The 26,546-nt window shown below is 41.3% G+C and overlaps 1 protein-coding gene across 7 annotated transcripts in view; it reads left to right on the plus strand.

Moving 5' to 3' along the window:
- Nucleotides 1–209: 209 nt before the first annotated feature.
- The window catches only part of gab1 (GRB2-associated binding protein 1), a 95,441-nt gene continuing 69,104 nt past the window's right edge, over nt 210–26,546 (plus strand). For 2 of the 7 annotated variants that reach the window (XM_072678538.1, XM_072678539.1), the window contains exon 1: nt 211–842. In XM_072678538.1, the coding sequence (XP_072534639.1) occupies nt 771–842 (72 nt within the window). In that variant the 5' untranslated portion in view covers nt 211–770. Of the gene's footprint in view, nt 843–26,546 lie in introns of all 7 variants that reach the window. The other 5 variants (XM_072678534.1, XM_072678535.1, XM_072678540.1 and 2 more) reach the window with 5 other exon arrangements.

The raw sequence follows: 26,546 nt of genomic DNA on the forward strand, positions 1-26,546 counted from the left end.
ATTAAAGCGTTTTAATACAAATACTAGCTGGTTTAGTTGTATATAATACGCTGCATATAATATTGTCAAGGCTTGCTTTGGTGTTTTATTAATAAAAAAGGGTGTTGATTAATACGCGAGAAAGTCGCCGATGTCGTGTGTAGCGGAAGACTACATTTCCCATAATTCGTCGCTGCTCCCTCTCCTCCCCCTCCCGGTGGAGTTCGAGTTTGGGGGAAAAGTATCGACGGTTATCGCCTGTCAATCATCCAGGAGCGCAGGGGAGGGAAAGGTCGACGGAAAAGGAGGATTAACAGCACGGAGACTCTCTCGAAACGGACATAATGTGTTGGAGAAGGGGCGAAACAGGGCGAAAAGGTGCGGGGAAGGTGTAGTTTTTGACCGAAACAGCCCGGTCGAAGTTGTGGGATTCAGCGGACGCTCGGTCGGTCGGTCGCTCGGTCGGTTGGTCCGTTGGTCCGTTGGGGAAAGCGAAAAGTGCGGATTCCCCCTTTAAATCAGCGCGGAGTTTATTTTCACATGTTTTCTGGGATATAAGACTAAGGATTAGTCAGGTCGTTCAGTGCTGAGAGTTTGGCGTGGCTGTGGGGGAGCTGGGAGCTGGGAGCTGGGAGCACTGACGGTATTTCCCCCCCTGTTGTTTTCTCGCGTGTTCCTCCAACTTTGCCCGCGTGCGCTTCACCGAGCGCCGTGTCTGTGTGTCTTCCAGCTCGCCCTGCGTCTCGGATCTCTTCGAGGGACAGAAAGGAGCAGCTTTAGGCAGAAACAACATGAGCGGGGGGGATGTGGTGTGCTCGGGCTGGCTGAGAAAGTCTCCACCAGAGAAAAAGTTGCGGCGTTATGTAAGTAAATCTCAGTCCTATTCAAATGCGCTGTGGTCTGCGGGGGCTGACCGCGAAGCCAGCATCCATGCAGATAAGCTGCTTTCTAGCACCTACAGCACCTACAGCACCTACAGCAGCAGAAAACGAGGTGTAGAGGGGGGCGGGGGGGGGGTCAAAATCCTGAATCTGGTTATAACTCAGCTATGCATTCCCCAAAACCTGTCCTGGGTGTGTGCTGGCTTTTGTTTACTTGTCAACATTTTAGGTATTGCAGTATTTTCAGCATGTACTGCTGCTGCTGCCTTCCCTACCCTGCTTACCCTACCCTGCTTACCCTACCCTGCTTACCCTACCTTACCCTACCCTGCTTACCCTTCCCTACCCTTCCCTCCCTGCCTACCCTACCCTGCTTACCCTGCCTACCCTACCCTTCCCTACCCTGCTTACCCTACCCTTCCCTACCCTGCTTACCCTTCCCTACCCTGCTTACCCTACCCTTCCCTACCCTTCCCTCCCTGCCTACCCTACCCTTCCCTACCCTGCTTACCCTTCCCTCCCTGCCTACCCTACCCTTCCCTACCCTGCTTACCCTTCCCTACCCTGCTTACCCTACCCTTCCCTACCCTGCTTACCCTTCCCTACCCTTCCCTCCCTGCCTACCCTACCCTTCCCTACCCTGCTTACCCTACCCTGCCTACCCTACCTTACCCTGCCTACCCTTCCCTACCCTACCTTACCCTGCCTACCCTTCCCTACCCTACCTTACCCTGCCTACCCTTCCCTACCCTGCCTACCCTACCCTACCCTGCCTTCCCTACCCTGCCTTCCCTACCCTGCCTTCCCTACCCTGCCTACCCTGCCTTCCCTACCCTGCCTTCCCTGCCTACCCTACCTTACCCTGCCTTCCCTACCCTGCCTACCCTACCCTGCCTTCCCTACCCTTCCCTCCCTGCCTACCCTTCCCTACCCTTCCCTACCCTGCCTACCCTACCCTGCCTTCCCTACCCTTCCCTCCCTGCCTACCCTTCCCTACCCTTCCCTACCCTGCCTACCCTACCCTGCTTACCCTGCCTTCCCTACCCTGCTTACCCTGCCTTCCCTACCCTGCTTACCCTGCCTTCCCTACCCTTCCCTACCCTGCTTACCCTACCCTTCCCTACCCTGCCTTCCCTACCCTTCCCTACCCTGCCTTCCCTACCCTTCCCTACCCTGCCTTCCCTACCCTACCCTTCCCTACCCTGCCTTCCCTTCCCTACCCTGCCTTCCCTACTCTACCCTTCCCTACTCTACCCTTCCCTACCCTGCCTTCTCACCCTCCACACTCTCCACACTCACAACACACAATTACTGTGACACTAAGGTCTCTATTTTGTGCAGTCATGCCTTAATTCCTACCCACACCTTCTCTACCTCCTCCTCCTCCTCTTCTTCTCACAGGCTAGACTTTCTATTTGTGGTCTCCGTCTTGCTTTTAAAGCACAGGTTTGGGTGGAAGTTGAAGCCAAGTGTGAGGTTTGGCTTGAATGAAGCCCCTAAAGGGCGTTAAGGTAGATTAGGAAGGGTATCTAAAGATGTAAGATGTTCCCTCAATCTAACAGTCTAAAATGTTGGAATCAATGGAATGTTAAGGTCTGCAGATCTTTGCTTTTGGTTCTCCAGCCGGTCAAATAAAGAGATCTTGAGATAGTGGAATAAATAGTCCAGTGGTGGAAATCGCCCGAGTCAGCAGTCCACTATTTATCCTCATTCTAGGGGGAAAAACATCACCCGTCTTACGAAAGACTGAAGGCAGAAGTTGAGTGTTTTTAATGTGTGTTAGCGTTTTTGTTTTTGCAGTGAGAAATTAAAGAGTCGGCGATCAGATGCTCAGAAACGCCGAACAGGTCAGCAGTCCTCTGTAAGTTGAGGCTTGCAGGATGTAATATACCTCCTTTTTAATCTATAATGAAATCGCTCGTGGTTACCTTGCTGTCAAGCCTCAGCCAAACACGTGGCTGACCTCCTCCAGGTGCAAGCGTTGCTCTTTTATTGGATTTTCTTCTTTTTCTTTATTATTTTTTTATCCTCTGCAGTAACACAAGGAGTATTAACCACCCAATTCATGTGATCTTTTGTTTGGGTCTGTAAAAAAAAAAAAAAAAGGCCTGCGGACAGACCTTTTAAGCACGTCTTATCGGTGTTTAGAAGTGCTTAATAGCCGCCAGTTCAGTCCACTGAACAGCTCTTGTTTTGAATTAGTTATAAAATAAACGTTTACTCTAATTATGCGTGCAGTTTAATGCCTGATGGCGTGATGTGTTTTTTAAAGGGTGCACTGTCATGTGAAAAATGGTCACTAGGCTGGTACTTACTGAGCCTTTAAGGCTGATGTAGGTAAATGGGCTGTATTGTGCCTCGAGCTGAAAAAGCAGCCCAGACGGAAGCACTGATTATAACCTCAGCATGATCAGGTAGGTAGGACAAACCACTGTCGGTTTGGGGCCGATCCAGGCATATTTGAATAGGCTATTTCAAGCCTAATCCAGTCCTGATCCTTTGTTTTTACCATTTAGTAGAGCATCCTCTAGGCCATTGGTTCCCAACCATGAGGGGACTCCCTGCCCTGCACGTTCGAGTGATTTTCTGCTTCTGCTAGTTTAGACACATTAGCTGGATCCAGGTGTGTTGGAGCAGGATAAACGCCAAAACGTGCAGGGCAGAGGGTCCTCGTTTGTTCTCAGTTTAGAGTATGTGGCACGTATCTGGACATAACTGTGGTTCTAGTGTTTGGACGCCTCCTTCATAACTTTGTCTAGTTTCTGCTATTTTTATTTGATTTGATTTTATTTTTTTCCGTCCACTCAATACCTCCCAGTTTTGTTGTGCTTCTGCAATGACTGAAATTCTGCTGTGTCATGACTGTGTGGGAAAATACGCTCCCATTAAGTCCTTACTCTCGAATTATGGCTGTTAGTAACTATGTATGGCAGAAACCCCCTTAGTTTTGCTGGTGGGAGTACTGCACACCTTCGTGGTTTTAAGCCAGCACTGAGCATTGCCTTCAAAACCGCGAGGAGGAGGATAATACACGTATGCGATAGAAAACATATCATTGGGCTTTCACTGTAGCCTCTGTGCGAGAGCTGTTTCACATCAGTGGTAGTTTTAAAGGAACTGGGAGCTGAATGATCAGGTAGGTAAGTCAGACTGGATTATAAGACATTAAACACACTCATAGATCATCTTTTTTTGTTTCTTTTTAATCGACTAAACGAAATAAATTAGTCTGAAATGTTGCAATATTTAAAATGTTGCATTATTTAAACACAAAGTGCATTTATGTCAGTATTTATTAGTAAAACATCTTGTCTGGCTTTATCAGTTGTAGAGACTCAGATTGGTGGCAAAAAAACTGGATTGGGACAACCCTAGAGATGTTTTAATTTGGAAATAAATGCTCTGATTAGGGAGTATCTGAGACTTAGACTTTGGTACTGCATCAAAATAATATTTCACATACAGAAAAATCATTGTTCTGCAATATGGGCTCTTTAACGCCTCATCACTTTCAGTTGTGCTGCCTAGATGGTTTCTAGATGTGGGCAGATAAGCAAATGAAGGTTGCTGGTGCTGCTGCTTTTCTTGATTATCACAATCGGTTCACCTGATCCATGCTATCACCCGCATTGGCTGAGTTAGTTCTGGATGGAATAGGGAGCATTTACCCTTGCCGTGGGCCTCTCGTCTTGTTTCTGTGAGGGCTGGCACCAGATTGTGTGTAGAAATACATCCCTGCTGAGTCTTTTTTGAGGGGTCAGATAAACCGGATGAGGTTTGTTACTGACGTTGACCGACCATGTAAACATTGTTAGTTTCAGCACATGCCGTGTACTCCTCAGTCTGTACCAGTGGTTTTAAAACTGGTCTTCAGTGATCTTATTAGATGGTCTGCGTTCTTACTCGGTCCAAATGTGTTGCATGTTTGGGTGTAACCAATGGCTTCGTACCTTACCACAGGCTTATTGGAATAGCTGTGGCGTGGATGTCTGTGTGGGAGTGAAAGCAATCGGCAAAATTTGAAACATGCTACATTTATGGCATTTAGCAGAATTATGGATCCAGTTGTAAAAATTGAACACTAGACGTGTGGTTTTTGTAATGTAAACACAACTTAAGACTAACTCTTACCATTTCTACAAGATTCAACTGTACCACTGCATCCCCCCACCCCTGTAACGGGATTAAACTGTACCACTACATCCTCCTACCCCTGTAACAGGATTAAACTGTACCACTACAGTCTCCTTCCCTTGTAACGGGATTAAACTGTACCACTACATCCTCCTACCCCTGTAACAGGATTAAACTGTACCACTACAGTCTCCTTCCCTTGTAACGGGATTAAACTGTACCACTACAGTCTCCTTCCCTTGTAACGGGATTAAACTGTACCACTACAGTCTCCTAGCCCTGTAACGGGATTAAACTGTACCACTACAGTCTCCTAGCCCTGTAACAGGATTAAACTGTACCACTACAGTCTCCTTCCCTTGTAACGGGATTAAACTGTACCACTACAGTCTCCTAGCCCTGTAACAGGATTAAACTGTACCACTACAGTCTCCTTCCCTTGTAACAGGATTAAACTGTACCACTACATCCTCTTACCCCTGTAACGGGATTAAACTGTACCACTACATCCTCTTACCCCTGTAACGGGATTAAACTGTACCACTATCAGTCTTCTAGCCCTGTAACGGGATTAAACTGTACCACTATCAGTCTTCTAGCCCTGTAACGGGATTAAACTGTACCACTATCAGTCTTCTAGCCCTGTAATTGTACGGTATAAAGAAAAGATGAAGCTATGATGTTACATAGTAATTATTAATAGTAATGTCACATAATGTGAAGCATAACCCATCCTAAATGTCAGAAGTATAATACTAGAAGTGTCGGATACGGTCCCTTAAACTCTTTAAAACTTAAAGGCTTGTGTGTGGGCCCAGCTGTCCGTTCCTCACTCTCAGATGACTTGAGTTACATATTAGTTTCAGAGCAGTTATTGAATAATTTATAATATTTACTGAATAGTCAGAAAGCACTGAATAACAGGTCTGAAAATTAAAACTCAAAAATAAGCCCAGGGATGGAGGAGCTCAGGTGTTCGAGACACCTGGCACAGTGTGTAACATGAGCTGAGAAAGCTTGACAGCCCTTTTCATGTGCTCTGAGAAGTGCTAGTTGAATTACTGGCCTTTCTCAGGATGTCCCACATACAGCTGGTGCAGTGAGGTAACTGATAACTAGCTTGGTAACATTAACAACAGTCGGTAACTTATTATAACTTACTGTTCTCCTGACCGAGGGTGAGTTTGAGGTGTGAGGTACATACAGTGCTGAGATGGGAACATTCTCAGTGCAGGCGCCGAGCCTAAATTCCCAGCTTTCTGCTCCAAGCTGAGCGATGCAGAGCTTTGAGCAGCAAGGGTCAAAAGTCTGCTGTGTTTCTGGGTGTTTGGCTGCAGATCAAGAGCGAGGCAGTTCAGCTGACTATGTGCTGTTTACTGGGAGTGCTCCGGAGGGCTCAAAGTGCACGTTCACGTTTTCAGTATAGACCCCCTCGCACTGACTGCACACAACCATGCCAGCCCTCATTTTCTGGTGTTTGGAAGGATGATCTATGAGGTGACCAAGACCTGTGCGGTCACTCTCATGCCTTGCTGAGATGTGGAGGACGGATTCTGTGGAGTTTTCGAACCTGTATCTCGATATGGCGATATTTTATCGGTTGTGTTATAATAAACAGTGCACTTTTCAGTACAGTGCTTCTGAGGGTGTCTTGGACATGAGCGTACTTAAAGACTAGGGCTGGGGCGAGTCGTTGACATAATTGTCATCAATTACAGAAATACGGCGATTTGCATAACATGTGCCAACGTGTCGCAAAGATTTTCATTATTTTCTTTGCATGACATTGGTAAGTACATAGCCACCCCTAACCTGAAATGGAGTATTAATATTTTTACTCAAATACTAACACCGAGGTGTATTTTATTGCAGAGTAATGCCCTGCAGTGCAGCCTTTGTGTTTTTTTAGAAGAATATGGTTGAAACATATGTTAAAATGTTGAGAGAAACACTTAAATATGTATAAATGGACATTTTTATTGTTTTTTTATTGTTAGAATAATTCATTACATTAAATAAATAAGCATTAGGTACCACCCTAATTGTAATTATTAATATACCTTATTATATTATATATAATATACCTTAAGAGGTAAGATAAGATAGTCCTTTATTAGTCCCGCAGTGGGGAAATTCTCAGTGTCACAGCAGAAAGGGATAGCAAGACACTCAGTTACAAAAATGTAGATAAATAATTTGCACTATATATACAATATACATATTGAATGAATTTAAAAAGCAATAACAATATTAATAATATTAATATAAACTTACTATAATATATTAATATACCTGAGTGATCAGCTCTTCAATTCTTGGTTGATTGGATGTCCACTTTTACAGGTGCTTCAAAGTAGAGCTGCATAGAGCGGCATTGCAAATAACTGACTGTCTGTCTACCTATCTATCTATCTTTATCTCTATCTATTTATCTTTATCTCTATCTATCTATCTATCTATCTATCTATTTATCTCTATCTATCTATCTATCTATCTATCTATTTATCTCTATCTATCTATCTATCTATCTATCTATCTATTTATCTCTATCTATCTATCTATCTATCTATCTATTTATCTTTATCTCTATCTATCTATCTATCTATCTATTTATCTCTATCTATCTATCTATCTATCTATCTATTTATCTTTATCTCTATCTATCTATCTATCTATCTATTTATCTCTATCTATCTATCTATCTATTTATCTTTATCTCTATCTATCTATCTATCTATCTATCTATCTTTATCTCTATCTATCTATCTATCTATTTATCTTTATCTCTATCTATCTATCTATCTATTTATCTTTATCTCTATCTATCTATCTATCTATTTATCTTTATCTCTATCTATCTATCTATCTATTTATCTTTATCTCTATCTATCTATCTATCTATTTATCTTTATCTCTATCTATCTATCTATCTATTTATCTTTATCTCTATCTATCTATCTATCTATTTATCTCTATCTATTTATCTTTATCTCTATCTATCTATCTATCTATCTATCTATCTTTATCTCTATCTATCTATCTATCTATTTATCTTTATCTCTATCTATCTATCTATCTATTTATCTTTATCTATCTATCTATCTATGAATGTTTATACGTCAATGGTCTAACGTGTCCTGTTCTTGGAGTAAAATAAATGATAATTAGCATATATAATCTTCCACTGGTAGAACTATGTGAGAGCAGCGAAAACCTTGTAGCCTGATATGCTTGATGCAATGCACCCGACACCTCTTTTGCAACGGCGATGCTGAAACGATATATTGTGCAGCCCTATTTCAAAGGGTTCTTTGAGCAATGCCATAGAAGAACCACATTTGGTTCTGCAATGTTTACATAGTAAATATTAATGCAGTTCTTCTTGAAATACAGACACCTAAATAATCAGAAAAGTGTATTTCGCTCCAAGTCAACTCAATAACAAGGTCATATTGCCCGTTTCTTAACTGGCAATGCAAAACCTTCTAGGTTTTTATCTCGTGCCTTTTTCCATTCACGTCTTTGTCTTAAACTTCCTCTTATTGGTTCTCGTCATCCCATCCCTCCAAAACTTGTGCAATCCTTAAAATAAATGTAGAGGCAGTGAAACTGGCATGTAGACTGCAGAAGTTAGCAAGTTCTCTTAGACATTGACGTAGATTGAAAAAATGTTGGCTGGCATTGAAGTCTTTTGGTACGACAGAAGTCTTTTGCTGTCAGATGTCTGTACCTTTTTATGCTTAATAAAACGATAATTATGAGGCGAATGCAGAAGCTTTGTAGCGATTCCTTTGATGAAAGTTACCTTTTTGTAGCTATAATTATATAATTATATTATAAAAAAGTTGCAAAAATAATTGTAAGATGACGAATAATGAACTGAAAGAAAATAATAGATCAAAATAGCAAAACCGGTTATTAATAAGTAATAAAATAATGTAGTTAATTTTAATATGTAACATGTCATGATGTTAGTCTATTAATTATGAACTATCAATTAATAATAATAACTGAATAATAAAATAATAATCATAATATTTCAATGAAACCAACTTGCATAAAAATTTAAGAGCATTTCCTTTTCGGTTGTCTTCAGGGCTCGCTTGCTTCCTGCTTGTGGTTGTTTCTTGCTTAGACAGAATATTTCTGACGTCTGCTTTCTTACATTTTCTTTTTTCTTCTTTAAAGGGCCATGGCTCAAGGGCCTAAAGGGGCCTCAGCGTGGTGCATAGCATTCAGCTTTCCCACGATGCACCAGAGGGGGTGGGGTATGAGAGAGAGCAAGAGAGAGCGAGAGAGGGGGAAATGTGGAATGTCCATGGCTCTAGGCCTACAACAGGCTGCAGCTGTAGCCATCTAATAGAGAATTCCACTTTTCCCTTAATGCACTTCCGTGAGCTACTGGTGCTCTTAACCACTGTCCAAACCCCACTGCCCAGAAAGACATTACTCATGCCGGGCCAGTGGCTGCTTTTCTGCTTACTGCCTGCAGTATCTACGCCTGGGCTTTACCAGTACATGAAACAAATGGACAGCTTTTATTTTTGCTTGTTCATTTTAATGCATTATTGAAGGATTGAACTTAGTTGAAATGTATTAAATCTGCTTAAAGTGGTGAAAACAGGATCACGTAACCCCTCAACTTCACACACAGCAGCCAGACCAGCAGAAAGGACCCGCTGTTTGTTTACTGGGTGATCGGATTAGCTGGGTGCTGCGAATGTGCGCACTTGTTCATTCTGCTTTAAGGTTTTCCTACTTTATTCCCCCCCCGTTTCTCTCTCTTCTTTCTGTCATTCTTTCCCTTTCTTTTACTTTTCTTTCTAGCCTTGTCTTTGCTTTTAGTTTTCCTTTTAGATTTTTTCCCCTTCTTCCTTCTTTCTCATTTAGTTCTTTCATTCTTTCTCTCTGTATTACGTGTGAGAGCCTCAGAAATGATGAGTAGTGCTCCTTTCAATAAATTATTAATTACTCATTACAGATAAGAAAAAGGAGCATTAAATATTAACGTCCAGTATGTACAGCTGTAGGTACGGCCTTTATACAGGGCAGGCCTAGTTTGATATAAATGTAGTGGCTTGTTTGTCTCTGTAAGTAGAGCCTCAGGGTAGAGCCTGCTCTGTGTGCCTCAGTCGAGTCAGTAGAGAGTAGCTTTTTGTAATTATACTATAATAGAGAGCAAAACTGTATGAAAAATAAAAATACTGTAAGTACTCAATGGTTTTAAACACCCTTTTATTTGCTTTTTCCATGTGTGGTCTAATCATGTAATCTAATCATCTCGAGCGCTCATAATATGTTCAAAAGGGCTGAAATGAAATCTTGGGCTGTATGAAGTATTTCTATAATCAGTTAATCTGCTGAATATTTTTCGGATTATTCGGCTGAACGAGCTAGGCTGTTCCTGTCTCAGAGATGCACGCCACCGAAAACGTCTTTCATTTAAAGCTTGTAGCTTTGATGATTAGAACATGGTTCTAGAGACAATTGAGGAGGAGTCTCTCTTATTTAAACCTCAGATGTTTAGTCTGGTCTGCTCTTGATTGTTGACGTGAGTGGTGAAGATCACTACCATGGCCAGATCCTGAGAGCTCTCTGAGGCCTTCAGAAAGAAAGGCTGTAGATGCAGAGGAACCTGGGAAGGGGGTTAAGATGATCTCAGAACAGTGTGAAATCAGCTGCTCCGCTGTCCACTAAATCTTTCACAAGTCACTGCCAACATGGCCCGATCAGACCAGCTCAGCAAGTTTAGCCCAAGAACAGACCACAAGACGCGTGAAGAGGTCTCCAACAGTCCTAAAATGTCAGCACGGGATCTAAATGTTGGTCAAAGTATGGTATCTACCATCAGAAAGAGGCGCCACGAGCTTGATCTGGAGATCCCACTCACGTCAACAATCAAGGGCAAACCAGACTAAACGTCTGGGGTTTAAATAAGACCTACAGAATCCACTCTAACCATGTTCTGATCTTCTGCAGATGTGATTTCAATTTTAGACGTCTTCAATTTTGTCCTACAAGAAAGTGGCTACTAAACACATCTTATTAATGTCCATATATTAAAATATCTTGAAGATGAAGACACATTTGAATATAATTTACATGAATGTAGATGATTTTAACAAGTAACATTCGTACATGATTGTAGCGTCAGCTGTCTTTTTGTGGGCATTTCTCTGTCCAACTGCTGAAATCGTGTTCTGTAATCTTCCAGAATGACCTGGTTTAATCTTTTTACATTCATGCATAGTTGCTGTTAACTTGAAGGTACTCCAGCTTGTGTGGTGTTCTCAAGCTAGCACGCTATCCATATGTGTGGACATATGTATGATATTTTATCATATCGTGATAAATTGTTATTGTGATTCACAATATGCTTTTCTAAGCATAACAAGGGTATTGTCAGGGCTTAAAGAACACTGGTCAACTGCACGTTTCATTACAAGCAGTGTAATTAGTCTGGTTTAACTGGTTGAAGTGCAGCAGATTTTGACTAAGACTCAGTGTACTCTGTATGGGAAAGTATTTCAATAGTAGGCTTTAAAGTAGAGCTGCACCGATCCGATATTAGGATTGGATATCATTCCCGATACTCACAAAATTAGCTGGATCTGGTATCGGATAATTAGGCTGATCCATTGAGCCGATCCTTTCACTGCCCTAAATGTTTAGATGTTTGCAGTTTTTGATTGCTGCTTGTATGTTTGACCAAGTTATTTATTTATTCTCAGGTTCAGCTGCTAGATTTTATTTTGAATTAAACTTAACATTTAAAAATAAGATGGATTACTGTTTGTTTTTAACAAAGTAAAGATACTTTTCAGTTTTGGCTGATACATTTGATGTATTTTAATATTTTAAGCGGTTTGACTTTTTTTTATATATATGTTTTGAATTTGATTGCTGTGTCAAGGTCCTGCACAACTGCTTATTTTAGTGACAAAGAAATAGCAGTTACGTACATTTATATCCATATGTTAATTTGTTATATTTAGTTTTACAAAGTTAGTAAAGTAATGCTTAAGTCAATCCTGATGGCTTGAGTCTCTCCCACATGGTGAGGTTTACGGTTTATTAATTCAACAAAAGTATTGGTTTGGAATCTGATATCGGCTGATAAGAAGGTTTATGTATCTGTATCGCAACTGGAAAAGCCGGATCGGTGCGTCCCTATTTTAATGAATCCGTTGTTACTGATAGAAATTGTACATGCTACATATCATGAGGCAACATTAGAACACAATCCACTGTGCCGGTTATTTACAGTAGACACGTTGGCACTTAATGCTTTAAGCCATGTCACAAAAGCTTCAGAAGACGCAATGCCTTTTAGAGACGTATTACAAGCTGTTAGGGCCCTAACTGGCCTGATTCTGAGTATGATGACTGTAGCCACGTGTTCGCTCTGCCACAGGTTTTTACCTGCCTGAAGAGCAGGACCGTGGGAGCTGTGCTGAAACGCCTGCGGATTTCTCCATTTACATGTGTTTACATAAACAGCGCTAGCTGGGAAAGTGATCTCCTTCACTGTAAACAATAGCAGAACCACAGTGATGACTGAGGCAGGGATGGCCAAGCCCTCAAGAGGAATGGCTGTGGTGGTGCTGACATTTTTGGCATCATGTAAACACCTTTGCCCCTGCGGAAGTCCATGTTTAACTCCTTACGCTTTTTAAAGTGTCCGCATCTGGATCTGTACGTCTGTTCCTTATTCTCTGCACGTTAGATTCAGGATGGTCACTGGAAAAGGTTCACAGAATCATTCAGATGTAGAAACTTTGTCCCGATGTTATGTTTATATATATTTTTTGTTTACAAACATCAAGTACACAGATGGCACTGTACGTCACAGCCACACACATAGTATACAGAAAAGAACAGAACCAAGTCTCTGAAGGGCAAGACCCTCCAGGTAGGTCCAAAAAGGGGGACCATACCTGCCAAAAAGGTCTTTTTCCCAAGGGGAAGGAAGGACGTCAGCTGAGAGAGCCATAAGGTCAGTGATGGGGCTCGTTGAGAGGAACAGAGTAGTAAGATACTTTAAGATACTCTTTTAATTTCTTATTTTATTTTTTTATATATATATTTTTTCTTCTCTAAAAGTTGCCAAAATAAAAACCTGTCTCAGTTGGAAATCAAAAATATCGTCCAATTGATACAGTCAAGGGCGCATAGCAAACCACATGTAAAAAAAATATTCTGTATGTAATAATAATAATATATAGTGCCCTTCCCTCCAGAATGGTTTGTTTTTACTTCAGGTCCAAAAAGAATGAACGAATGTGCCTCTCTGTGCCTGACATTTAAAACATAGATCAGCTCTCTCGGGGTATATTTGGTGTAGTCGTACTGGTGTTAAGTAGATTCTATGTATGAACTCGACACTAAGTTGAGAACTTTTAGTTTTACCATAGTTTGAAGTGTCCGTGTTTACAAAGGTCAGAAACGCTCAGCAAATGACCTACATTGCAGTTAATACAGTTTCTATGTATCAGTATCACTTAAACTGAACAGCTGTTTCAGTGGCATACTGCTTTTATTTAGGTATACTGTGGTACAAAAATGCATGGTTATCACACCGTGCTCATTACCTTAATAGCAGCATTGGAAAAAAATGTCATCGAACAAAGAATCCCACCAGTTTCCTACAATTTTCAGAGTTTAAACCAACCAGCCAGTCACTGGATTCATGGAAAAAAACAAATCAGCAGATTAATCCGTAATAAAAATAATCAAAAGAGCTTCACCTTCATAAATACATTATTGTGAGGCGAGCGTTTTCACACACACTGCATTTAACCCATCCATGAACACATACACACATTAGTGAATACACATGCCCGGAGCGGTGGGCAGCCATCGCTGTGCTGCCGAGGAGCTGAGCAGGTCAGGAGCCCAACTGTGTTGGCTTGTCGAGCCTGGGTTTGAACCCACAACCCCGTCATCAATAGCCACCCCTGCTTTTGTTCGACCAAAAAATGTAATTTTCATTGCAAAGAATCAAGATATAATATCAGTAATAGTAATAGTAATAAGTTTAATAATAGTAGTAATTATCATAGTAATAATAATACAAATAGTAAGAGCAGCATCAATAAAGAAAATTGTGAAATACCATGATACCGTACAGCGGTGATCTTTTGTGAGGTGGTTACCATACCATGAAACTCTCGTACCGTTGCAGTCCTACTGAACACCAGTATTGTTTGTTACCAGTTCCGATTTGTGCAACATCAACCAGCAGCAGAACCAGTTGAATAACTTGGAGAAGCTGCTGAATAATAAATAGTCGTAAGATTAGTAAGGCTATAATAAACCTATGGTTTGAGGGGCTGAGAAGAGCGGGACTGCTGGAGGTTTTGCCGGGTTTGCTGTATGACCGTTCAGTGGGCGTTTGCTCCTGCGGTTGATTTGGTTTTATTGGTGTGACTGGGTGTGTGTTTGGATTCCAGTTGTGAGGGAACAGGCCTCAGAGGCCATAACTCATTCACACACACACACACCACTCTCTAGAGGGCCTCCAAATGCAACATCTGCTGTGTGTCTCTCTCTCTCTCTCTCTCTCTCTCTCTCTCTCTCTCTCTCTCTCTCTCTCTCTCTCTCTCTCTCTCTCTCGCTCTCTCTCTCTCTCGCTTGCACACTATCACCCTTCCCCTTTAGCTTTTTGGGTAGTATGCAGTTGTTCATATTATCTGTTTATAATTTATAAGTTTATTTTTATTAATGGGGGGGCAGTATTTTTCTGTCAGAAATCAATTTTATTTATTTATTTTTACACAGATTTTTGAGCACAACCCATCTTCTAAATTATATTTGCCCCAAAAATAAGTACCTTGTCACAAGCGGAGGAGCAGATCTGCCTTACTACCCACAAAAAAACTTCTCTACTTGGTATGAAAGGAGCACAGTCATCAAAAATAAATCCTACAGCACACTCCAGCTGATCCGGATAGAGCTTCATCGTATCTTTCCTAACGGATTTATCCCTTATGATGAAAAAGAGGAGTAGTCTGTGTTGTTATGACCCACGTAAGTCAAATGACATCACTGAGCACAGAAACAGCTGGTCATCAGCTTCATTCCTGAAGTAGCTCATTACATGAGAAACAGACACCGCTTTTTCAAAAATGTAGCGTGGTGAGTAGGGCTGTGCATTGGCAATATGATGTATATCATGATAATGGGTTAGGGTTCAGTATAGGGCTGGGCAAAATGAATCTAAACTTTCAGAACCTCTAAAAAAAAAAGTAAAAGAAAGTAATCTTGCCCATGTCAATTATTATTATTATTGTTATTATTATTATTATTATTATTAGTGTTTATTTGTAATTCTGTTAGTTAGTATTTTCTCCACTGTGTGTGTGTTCATGGGCCCCCTTAAAAAAGGTAAATGTTAATTGTTATTGATTTGAAGTCATATTGATTTCTTTCTTTATTTAAAAAAATCTAATTTCTGGAAAACTGTCAAAGTATATGCATAAAATTTTCCTGAAGTGGCTCATCACATGAGAAACAGCCACCAGAGCTGTAACATGCTGAGTAGGGCTGTGTATTGGCAATAGGATGCATATCACAATATGGGGGTTAGGATTCTGTATAAGGCTGAGCAATTAATTAAAAATGTACTGATATTCAGAATCTAATGAACATATATATATATATATATATATATATATATATATATATATATATATATATATATATATATATATATATTTTATGTATGTATTTATTTATTTATTCTTTTTTTTTTTTGTAATTCGTTTAGTACCTTTTCTGCTATTTTAAAAATATCTAATTTTGGGAAAGCTGTCATAGTATAAAAAAACATAAGTTTCTGCAATCAGAACAGTGGGATCTTCAGAGACGCAACAGTCTCTGCAACTAATCATTGCATGTAAAACAGTATTGATTTTTAATGAATAACTTATCGTGATGCGAATGTATTTTTATATGGAAAATCAAACCCTAGTCGGCCATAGGCGGAGACAGTGGTGTTCTCCACTACAGCGGACAACAGGGCGATAATGCGGCTCATCCATTCCACTAATGGGGTTTATTGTATTTGCTGAAATGACACAAAGCTGACAACAAGCTAGTGCCGGGCGATACGACCTCAAATCAGTATTAATTACTGATTAACTGAACATTTACCTCTGTATGGATTAATGAACAATTCCATAAGAGTTGCTGAGTTGGCTCTGTGTTTTCAGCTTCTCCCCCATGTTGCTTCCATGTTACAGACAGGACAGGACACATTTCTCTAGAGGAGCGTTTCCAGATTCTTCTGTCTGTCGTTTGAGTTTGCCATCTTTCAGTCATGTGATGTAAATGGGTTGTGCAAACATACACAACTTTTTTTTTTCCGGCAGTGTTGGTGATCATGTTGGTGTTGGTATGAACTATTAATCGTAAAGAGCATCAAGTCAAAATCTACTTATTCTGAAAAAAAATCTTTAAAGCAAATAATAATCTATTATTTGCTTTAATAAGCTGAACATTGATCAGTGAGCCATTTTAATAAGCAAAAGTAACATTCTTCAGCTTAGCTATTGTGGCAGTTTCGTGTTGATGACTCTTCTTCCCAATTTTGGGTCTATTTCTAGGCCAGTCAGTCATATGTCTAAAGCGTCATTCATGGTGCTCATCTGAAGGGCTCCGACTGAGAGCATCAAGAACAGCTAATTATAACTACTGAGGAAGTCGGAGCCCTGACCATCTTACACAGGAAAAAAGCTTAGGTGGCTGCTATGGTTAAGCTATGGGATTTACGTGCATACGGTTTAAAAAGAAAATGTTCTGGTTGGTAAAAACTAAAAAACAGAATTTCTTAGGTGACCTTTCTAAATGTAGTTTTGACAGCTTGTGCGTAGGTTAAGGCTTTAAATTAAACATTTTTATTGTACATATTGTGCACCAGCAAAATAATATTTTAGACCGAATATGTGTTAAAAAGATTGACGTCATCAATTTTCTTTATTTAACATTGAGTATTAATGCGCCAAATTCAATGAAATTGTCAATTCTAATGAACTAAATCCTAAATATGCTCTCTTAAACAATCACAAACTCTATGCATCATTAATAAATATAAACAATATCCACAGTATGCTCAGAAAAAGCATATTGTGTCGCATGTTCCCACAATAGCAATAAAATATTGCCCAACCATACAAAGTAATTTATTACAGTAATGATGCTAAATCATAAAAAAGCAGTTTCTAAAGCCCTCCTCTCATTAATGTGTGCGTAAGCCGGTTACTCTTTGCTGAAGCGCAGACTTTCCGTCGGCAGTCACCCATGATAGCAAGTCTGCAGGATCTTACAGGAAAAGTCAGTTCTTCCTTAAGTACACAGCGTCTGTTTGCACATCGTCATCTGGTCAAAAAGGTTCGACAGCTGCAGTTTGTAAACAGATGTGTTCTTTTATGCGCTGTGGGTATTTGCTCAGCCACGTTCTTTCCCAAGCTTCGATAAGATAAGGTCAAATAGGGAACGGTGAACTTGGGCAGAACAAGGGTTCTGCTTCTCTGAAGTTACTGTGTTGTAGCAGTTTTTATGTATTTATTTTTGTGCTGTTTGTCCTTATGAACGCAGGGTGTGTGTTATGTCTGTTAGACAGATGTTATTGATGTTATTGATTCATCTAGTTTAGTATTATCACGCACTATTGTGTCTAGTGTTGAATGGGTTCTCCTTTTCTTTGTTCTGTTCATTCATCCTTTGATGGATGCATTGCGTAATTAGACAGCCTATTGGTGATAACTGTTGAGGGAGCAGATGGACCAATTTGATTTATTTATTATTTTAACATTATTTTTAGAATAAGAGTAACTTTTTTTGCAATAGATTATACATGCGGTGAACATGGGTTTTGGCATATGATGGAAAGAAAGTACATGTTAAGTTTAAATTCTCCACTATCCTGAATGAAAGATTTGACATTTCTTAGTGCGTCTATATTCATAATTTGAAAATACCAGCTGCCCTTTATAATTTTCTATGCAATCAAAGTGGGCCGGCACATCTTAAAATAGAAATGATTCACATTCACTTGCATTAAAAGATAAGATAAGATAATCCTTTATTTCTCCCGCAGTGGGGAAATTCTCAAAAAAGAAGTGTCCGTGTTCTAGCAGTTCTGGTCATACTCAGAAAATTATGACGTGGAGGTGGGCAGTATGGCAGAAATATAACACAATAAACCACAATGCATTAAACTGTTGCTTCTGTAAAGTTAGAATTTGGGTAGGGCAGCTACAAAATGTTTTAAGTGAGCTGTGTTATATTATTAATCCAGTATCATTATGCTTATTGCTATGTTTATTGACCGCCTATGTAATGGAAAAATACGCCATCTAACTTTTTCTTTTAAAGTTAGCTACCTCAGGTTTAGCAGGCTGAAGATTCTCCACAAGAGGGCCCTATTAGTACTGGAATAGCTTTCCCTGCTTCACAGCAGTGACACTGTTTTCTTGAATCGTTGAAGCAAAAAGAGTTCATTAACTCGTATTGATGGTTAAGCCCTTTTTTGCTGCTATATAAAACATAAAATATAATTTTAATGGTTTTATAAAGATATAAAAAGAGTCTACAAAAGGTTCTCGTGCAACGCAAAGTATTTGTTGTTCTATATTCAAACCATTGAAGCTGTAAAATCTAGGATTCTCTGTTCTTCTCCGTGAACTTCTGATCTTGAGTCAGTTTTAGTTTTTCGGACCCAATGAATGAAGTTGTTTGTGGCGGAGGGCGTAAGGGTTCGGAGCTCAGCACTGATGGTCTGCAGCACTTTCCCTGTGTGATCCCAGATAAGAGAAAATTGGCAAGAAAGGTGGAGATTCCAGTAACAGGAGGAGTGTTTCTTAAGTTTCTCCAGTTTCTTAACTCGAGTCTGTTACATGTTCCTCCAGCTATGGTGTAAGAATAGAATTGAGCTTTTTGAGAGGGTCTATTTTCAGAACTTAGTTCCTCCCCACAAACACGCACAGATGGCCAAACATGGTCCCTTTGGTCAGCTTTTTTTTTTTTTTTTTGCCATGGAAAAAAAAAGTATCAGAAAAGTGTTTTACATTTAGGAGCCCTTATTTGTAGTGCCTGTGCTACTCAGTCAATGCTAAGTCTTTTGTAGACCTTTCATGAAAATCAGCCTTGAGCAGCAGTCTCCTTCTGGTGGCAGATGCTGTACTTTGACATCAGCTCATCTCAAACGTTGAAGCTCTAAAATATAGGATTCTACTCTGTTCTGCTCAGTGAATTGCTGATCTTGAGTCAGTTTAGTCTTTTAGATCCTAATGAACGAAGATGCTGCCATAGCTACCTGTAGGTCCTGTGATGTCTCCAACAATCCTCACATGTCTTTAGCAGTGGTCGGCTCCTGGGCTCAACTTTCTGGGACAGTCTGACCTGGTCATGTTGACGGTTATTTCACTTGTAAATGATATAGCAGATATAGCAGTGGAATGGCTGGTTTCTAATTGGTCTGAGATCTTTCTAAACTCCTTCTCAGACTCTCCCAGCATCTGCAACCCTCTTTCCAAATGCCTCCGAGAGCTTCTTGGATCTTCTCATGGTGATCTTCACCACTCATGTCAACATTTTAAGAGCAACCCGAACAAATGGCGAACTAAACACCAGTCCCAAATACAGAAGTGCACCCTACACCCTTGGCCCATCCTCGGCTCGTTTAGGGGAGGGACTCCTTGTTGCTGGTTGCTTTCAAACTTTTCTGCATGCATTTATTAATAATTTTTTTTTTTGCAAAATGTCAGGGCCTAGGATCACCCGTGTTAGGGCCTAGGATCACCTGTAGAATAGAGCTGTTCTATTCTACAGGTGATCCTAGGCCCTAACACGGCACTTCACTGTGCAGGAATACCTGCAAACAGGTATTGTAGAGGTCCTTAGTTGATAAGTCTCAGTAGTCACATGACAAAATGAACCCATCTCCAATCCCACATGTGGCGCCAGGATCGCATCAGAGGACCAGCGATCGGGGCTTCCTGGCCCAAAAAAAAAAAAACGCTTTCGCACTTGTCCAGATGTACCGAACTTGCGGCACAACCAGACCTGGGTTCGGAAAAAAGCTCTAGTGTGAGAATGCCCTCAATGTGTGGGGTTTAAATGTGACCGACTTCTCCAGAATCCTCTCTTACCATCTACAGCTGATGTTCTGCACCATTTTCTGATTTACACATTTTAGGTAATTATATTTTATCAATGATGATTAAAGACATTCTTCAGTTTATATGTGTTTAGATATCTTCCCTCCATCTCTCAGTATTGATCACCTGAAGATCAGGTGTTTAAAGGTTTTTATGGGGTGTCCTGATTTATTCACTTGACTGTACATTCCTCTCACAGAGCATCAGAGAGTCAAATCTTTCACTCTTTCCCCTCTTTTAGCAGCGTTTGCTATTTGGAGTGCCACTTTAAATAACTAATGAACAGTAATACACACGTTTTATGAGTTTCTATTGACTGAGGTGCAAAAAGCCCCCCCCCCCCTCCTTCACATTGTGTGGCTTTTACATTAGGTAATCAGATCACTCTGCTTCTTACTGTGTTAAAATGATGAATCCGATGCAGAAATGAATCAGATAAGCTTGATGAAACTTCAGAAAAAGATGGTGAACATGAAGGGAAGATGGCTGAAGCCGTCAGACTGTGTAAATGAACTGTTGATTTTGCTGGGGGGTTTTTTTGGGCCGATAACAGGATGTTTATGCCTTGCGTAGCCTGCAATCAAGTTAAACACAGCCTCTATTTGTTTGTTTGGCTACACAGCTAAAGAAGAAGCTGAGATGCATCAGCCTGCGCTTCACTGCAAAGCCGAGTGATCTTTTGCTGGGCGATTGTGAGCTTTCCTCTGACTTTAACCCCTCTACGGTATTTGTGTCCACTGCACAGGGCATGGTTCATTGAGGGGCGTGTCTGCGTGTTTGTGTACAACCATGAAGCGGTGGATTTAAATAAATGTCTCTAGTAGAATACTCTTTCTGAATGAAATATTTCTGACCTCCACTTAAGTGTTAGCCTTCAAAGTTTACTCGACTGCCCTATACACACACTTTGAGTCCATTTCCCAGCAGGCCTGCGAAGTCTCTCTCTCTCTCAATCTCTCTCGCTTTTCATTCTCAGCTCTCTCATAGCTGTTGTTTCGGAGCGCCGATGCTCTCTGGCGTTTGAGAGCGGCCCGGAGATCATTTCCTCTGCCTCTGCTGATGGCTACCAGATGGCTGCAGAGCTTTCTCGCTCCGTCTCTCCTGCTCGCTCGCTCGCTCGCTCTCTCTCTCTCTCTCTCACTTGCTTCCTTTCTCTCTGTCTTTTGTTTGGGTCTGAGGGCCGTTTAGAGCCTTCGTTGTGTATCAAGTGGCCCGATTCAGAGAGAGGAGCTGTTTGTCTGCCTAATCCTGCAGTTCTATTTAAGACTAGCAGGGGATATAGGGCTCTTGGACTAAAGAATACACACGTTTAACATGAGGTCTTGGGGTATTTTCCTCTTTTACAGGAGCTCCTCTGCAAGGACTGTTTTCCTTCCACCTCTTTTGAGGTTAAATTAAGGCTGAATTACCTGCACTTACTGGAGGTCTGGTCATTTCAGTCACATCTGTGTTATTCCGGGCAGATTGTATTTGGTCAAGCACACACTTTATATCGAAGAATCAAAAATTCAGTCTAATTGATGTTGGAACTTTACTTCTGAGATAAGAGCCTCTCTTATTTCTCTCACCTTTGCTTGCTTTGATTGTTTGGACCCAACGTTGGGAATTCGGGTCTATTTGGCCTCTAAACTCGCTTGTTCTGTGGTCATTTTGAAAGTGTCCAGATGAGTTTTATATAGCAGTGTCGATCGATTAAAAAATATATATGTATTGTTATTACTTCTGATTAATTACAAGTAAAAATTTGTAACTTTTTTAGGAGGAACCTAATTGACTGGCTAGAGATTTTTTTTTTTTTGCTTTCAAATCTTCACTTTCGAAGCTTTTCAGGCTTCTAATAGAGCATTAATAAAGCTTTAATAGAGAAAATGCTTCAACAGCTCAGCAGTAGCTCGGCTGTGTTTACATCACTAAATAAAACCGTTAATACGTCACTAAAAGAGCCGTAAAAGAGAGAGACCTAAGATGATTCATTTGCGCTAAAAAAAGATTTTACAGATTAATCGCAGGTGTTAGCTTGTTACATTGACTGCACTACTTCTATCACACGTACGTCGTCCTCCCTTGCTAATCCACAGCTAAGTATCTAAAAGATGGTTACAAATAGGGATGCAGTGATACCACTTTTTCTTTCTGATACCAGATTTGTAAGTATCTGCCGATACCAACTCTGATTTAAATACTGGATGGATGACTAAATTCTGATACTCCTTAAAAAGAAAAGCATGTACTGGTTGAGTAACTGCACATTTGAAAAGTTTCAGAGCTATGAAACAACATAAATCACCACGATGCAGTAAGCAAGTAGGCATAAGCATAATCTTGCTAAGCTCGACCAAACAGCTTTTTATTTAGTGTTTAAAATTCACATTTCATTACAAGAACACGCCTCTGTGTAAAAAGATACTAAACTTCAGTGTGTGGCTTTAAAACCAGCTGCTTAAACGCAACCTTTTAGAACCAAAAACACCACATGGAAAGAGAACCTGATAAAGGTTCCATTCAATGTCTTTATTTATGACATTTAATGACCATTAATTAAATATATTAATGACAAAGACTGTTTGACTGGCTGTTTTCTGATTGTTTAAACGTTTGGTTTTTATAAAGTAAACAAACCTAAATTTATTTAAAAAAAAAAAAAGTACGGCATCAGTGAGCTTTATGGTATCGGTTCTCTCTATTACCAATATCGATACTTCCTTTATGGAACCAAGAGCTATTCTCTAATGGCATCGCTTTAAGAACCATGTGGAGCGACACCAGTGGCCTTTTAGCCCCACCTTGCTTTCCCACATTTCTTCAGGATTCTTGAGTAATCGTGGGCGGGTCATTTTACGGAAAGCCGCTACCCGAACAGCTCAGTAAGGGGGTGTAAATGACCACAGTAGCATTAGCCACAGCAAATGACCACATTAACAGCTGTAAGTTTCTGTGGAGGTTTACGTCTCGCTTGCCGTGCTTCTCGCTTTGGGTGTCCCCTCTTTCGGCTAGCAGGCCCAGGCGAGTCGTAGACCGTAGAAAGCCCAGTGCACCGCTCTTCAACAAGGGATTGTGGGTGATGTCTCAGTTTTAGCAGAGTCTGCCGATGTTGAAAGCAGAAGAAAAAACTAAAACTAATGTGCAGTCAGTTTTGGGGAAACTCTTCTCTAGCTAAAGGGAACGTGCAGAGCAAATTGAGGGTAGGCTCACTGTTTTAGAAGCCGGACCGCCTGTCCGTGCCAATAGCATGTCACATGAATTAAACCTGAGGCTACTCTGAGACTTTTTTCTGAGATTCGCTGCCAAGCAGACATTATTTTTATATAAAATCGTACGCACAAAGCTACCAGAGTTTTCAGGAGTTTCACTGGTGTTGCTTTTTAAGAGTGTAGGGCTGATCTGCTTGTTCTTCACTAGGCCTCGACAGGTTTGGGGTGGAGGGTACTCTGATAAACCGTCCCATAATCCAGCTATTTTTCACTGTAGACGTGCAAAGGATGTGTTTTATTGGGCTATAATGTCCCTATGTACCTGTGTAGTTTAATATTCTGGAGCAGTTACATTGCTTTACGTTGGGGTTGCAGTAGACACTGGCAGCCAAACGATTATTGGATGTTTATTGATGATGAGTGGTGTTGAACTTTATTACTGCGAACAGAATTAGCTGTAAGACACACATTACATGCTGCTTTGCAATGTAGTCTTGGACAGTAAACCTTACTCCTGTATAGCATCCATAGTTACAATGTACAGGACAGTACATGATAAAACAAGAGCTTCTGAAGAAAGTAGTGAGATCTTGTCGGTGAGCTAGTCTGAAGAACAGAGCTCGGTTCCTCCAGGATTCTCCTGGACGCCCCCCAGTCCAGCCAGCACAGCGTGGAGGATGTGTTCAACTCCATCAGCAGCAGCAGCAGCAGCAGCAGCAGCAGCAGCAGCAGCAGCAGCTCACCTGATTTACCATCATTAAGCCCTGATTTACCACCAAACCAGGTGTTGATATGAGGAGAACTCTAAATAACACTAGACTCCATGAGAGAGGAGAACTTTGGAGATGTTCTAATGATGAATACAGTGATGGAGAACCACCAACACCTTCTGTAGGAATGTTATCATTAGTGTTTATTCTAATATCAGTGTTTTACTGGTCAAATAAACACTTACTGACCAGATTAGCAGCCTTTTCTATTTTTTTTATTTCTCAGTATTTGGTCTGGGCTGTGTTTAGGGTGCCCTGAGGGGTTGGTTTTTGGATTTTGGGCTCCGGTTTCCAGTGGGGTCCTAACGCGTAGGAGGAGGCCGGCTGCAGACAAGCTGTGAAATGCCGCTGCCACCCTGCGTAATTTCTCAGGTTAATGCGAGGCCACATAGGCCTGGTCTGTCTTTGCCTACATGTGTACTTGTGAGAGACAGTAAGTGCGAGAGAGCTCTCCATGATCGGCCCCTGTGACAGCACTGCACTCGCCTTATTGCGTTACCGAGCTTCTGCACAGCGAGGCTCGATAACTTCACCCTGGCTCTGGTCCAACACAGATACAGTATGTGCTGCATGAGAGCTGCTGGAGAGCCGGAGAGCACGCGCCCTCAGTGAAGACCATTTCAGTGGGAACAACTTTGGTATGAACCTGAGGAGTGTCTCACGCTTCCCCCGTTTGCTGTCTGTTCTGGACTCTACCTGAAGTTCTCCCGCTCCGTCCGGCAGTTCTTTAAAGCTACGTCAGCACGTCCGACTCCTGTGGATTAGAAGCCGCTTATTCTACGGCCAGACTGAAGTCCAGGTTGGTGTGCGTCCACACTACACTACTGTTCTGCATTCCTGTGCTGCTCTGAACTGCCGGCTGGCTGTGACCGTGGACACTGTGGATTAGAGGTGTAAAAATACACATTTCATGTTAAGGTATGTGTTGTGGTGGTTGCACCATGCTACCAAAGCCAGTATTCTCCTTTTTTATTATTATTAATTATATAATATAATATAATATAATAAGAAGTTGTTCCAATTGTATATCTATCCCAAGCATTTTTATCATCATGATCAGACTTTATGGTGAGAAGTTGTTGGCTGGCTACAGGTGTTTGCTCTCAGCAGATAGGATTTGAGCTTCCTACTGTAGCTGTCTCCATAGCCTTTGCTCTTGGGGACCCAATCAGTGTGTTGTCTCTGTATATTATATACATAATATCTGCGTGTGTATTAGGGATGTCACGGTTCGGTTCGCAGCATGGTTCGGACCTCATGGTCCGGGACAAGCCCAGTGTTTCTTTTCATTTAATTTGTACAGGCAGTTGTGCAAGCTACTTCTACCTCCTTCTAATGACGTATAGCGCCCCCCTGAGGTGGTTAATGCAGCCTGTCGTGTGTTTAATCATGCATTTAGTGTAGACATGTTATTAGTATTAGTAGGTTGGAGTATTAATTAATGTTTTGATATAATATTAAAGCCAGAATTTTGGTGCATTACTTCTTTATTCAGCTGTTTCAAATATATATTATACATTATATATTGATTATTGATCTGAAATTGATTGATCTGTGCATCATGGCACCGCTATTGCTTCATCGCATGACGGTCTCGTTTGTTTTGTGCACAAACTAAAGCTAGAAGTGATGACGTTGATGTTGATCTTGTGACTGGCCAATAGCTGGCGCGCGTGTGTGTTGGTTAAAACGGATGTGGCAGTGTGAGAATTCGGTCCGGATGGTGCCGGTACCAGCCGTTTGGGCCAGCCCCGGCGATGCCGTAGCCACGGTGCTGTGAAAAGAGGGGATTGTTTGGGCTGGCTGCAGCTCGGGCCGGGCAGAGCTCCAGTCATGTGAACAGAGACGAGTCAGGGCAGAGGAATGTGTTGAATGCAAACGCTGCAGCTTTGACGAAGGCATGTGACATTGAGCGCGAGAGAGAGAGAGAGAGAGGGAGGAGAGGGGCGGTGGGGGTGGTGGGGGTGACTCACTCGGGCACCCGTTTGCTACTCTGCTGACCTTTTTATTCCAACGTAACTGCTGCCCCTGTGGAGGACGAAGGGGGCAGGCAGAGAGGGCAGATTAGGGAGAAGATGACAACAACGGGAGACTGTGTCTTTGTGCACACACGTGTGTTTGTTTTCAGAACTTTGCGAGGACCAGATGTCTTAATGATTATAGGAAGTATAACAGAATAGGAATGACTTGTCTTGGTTACCGATTTTACATTTAGGTGTAGGTGTAGCAAGACCACCTGTGTGTGTGTGTGTGTGTGTGTGTGTGTGTGTGTGTGTGTGTGTGTGTGTGTGTGTTTTTGGTGTGTTAGCTTGTGAGGAACTGATGCCTCAGTGACGAGTACAAAAGTGAGTAGAAGTACCCACTAAGGTAGTAACACCAACAAGTGTGTGCATGCTTGTTTTTAGTACACTTTGGGGACCAGATTTCTGG

This window comes from Salminus brasiliensis, chromosome 4, assembly GCF_030463535.1.
Source record: "Salminus brasiliensis chromosome 4, fSalBra1.hap2, whole genome shotgun sequence".
NCBI classification, from domain to species: domain Eukaryota; kingdom Metazoa; phylum Chordata; class Actinopteri; order Characiformes; family Bryconidae; genus Salminus; species Salminus brasiliensis.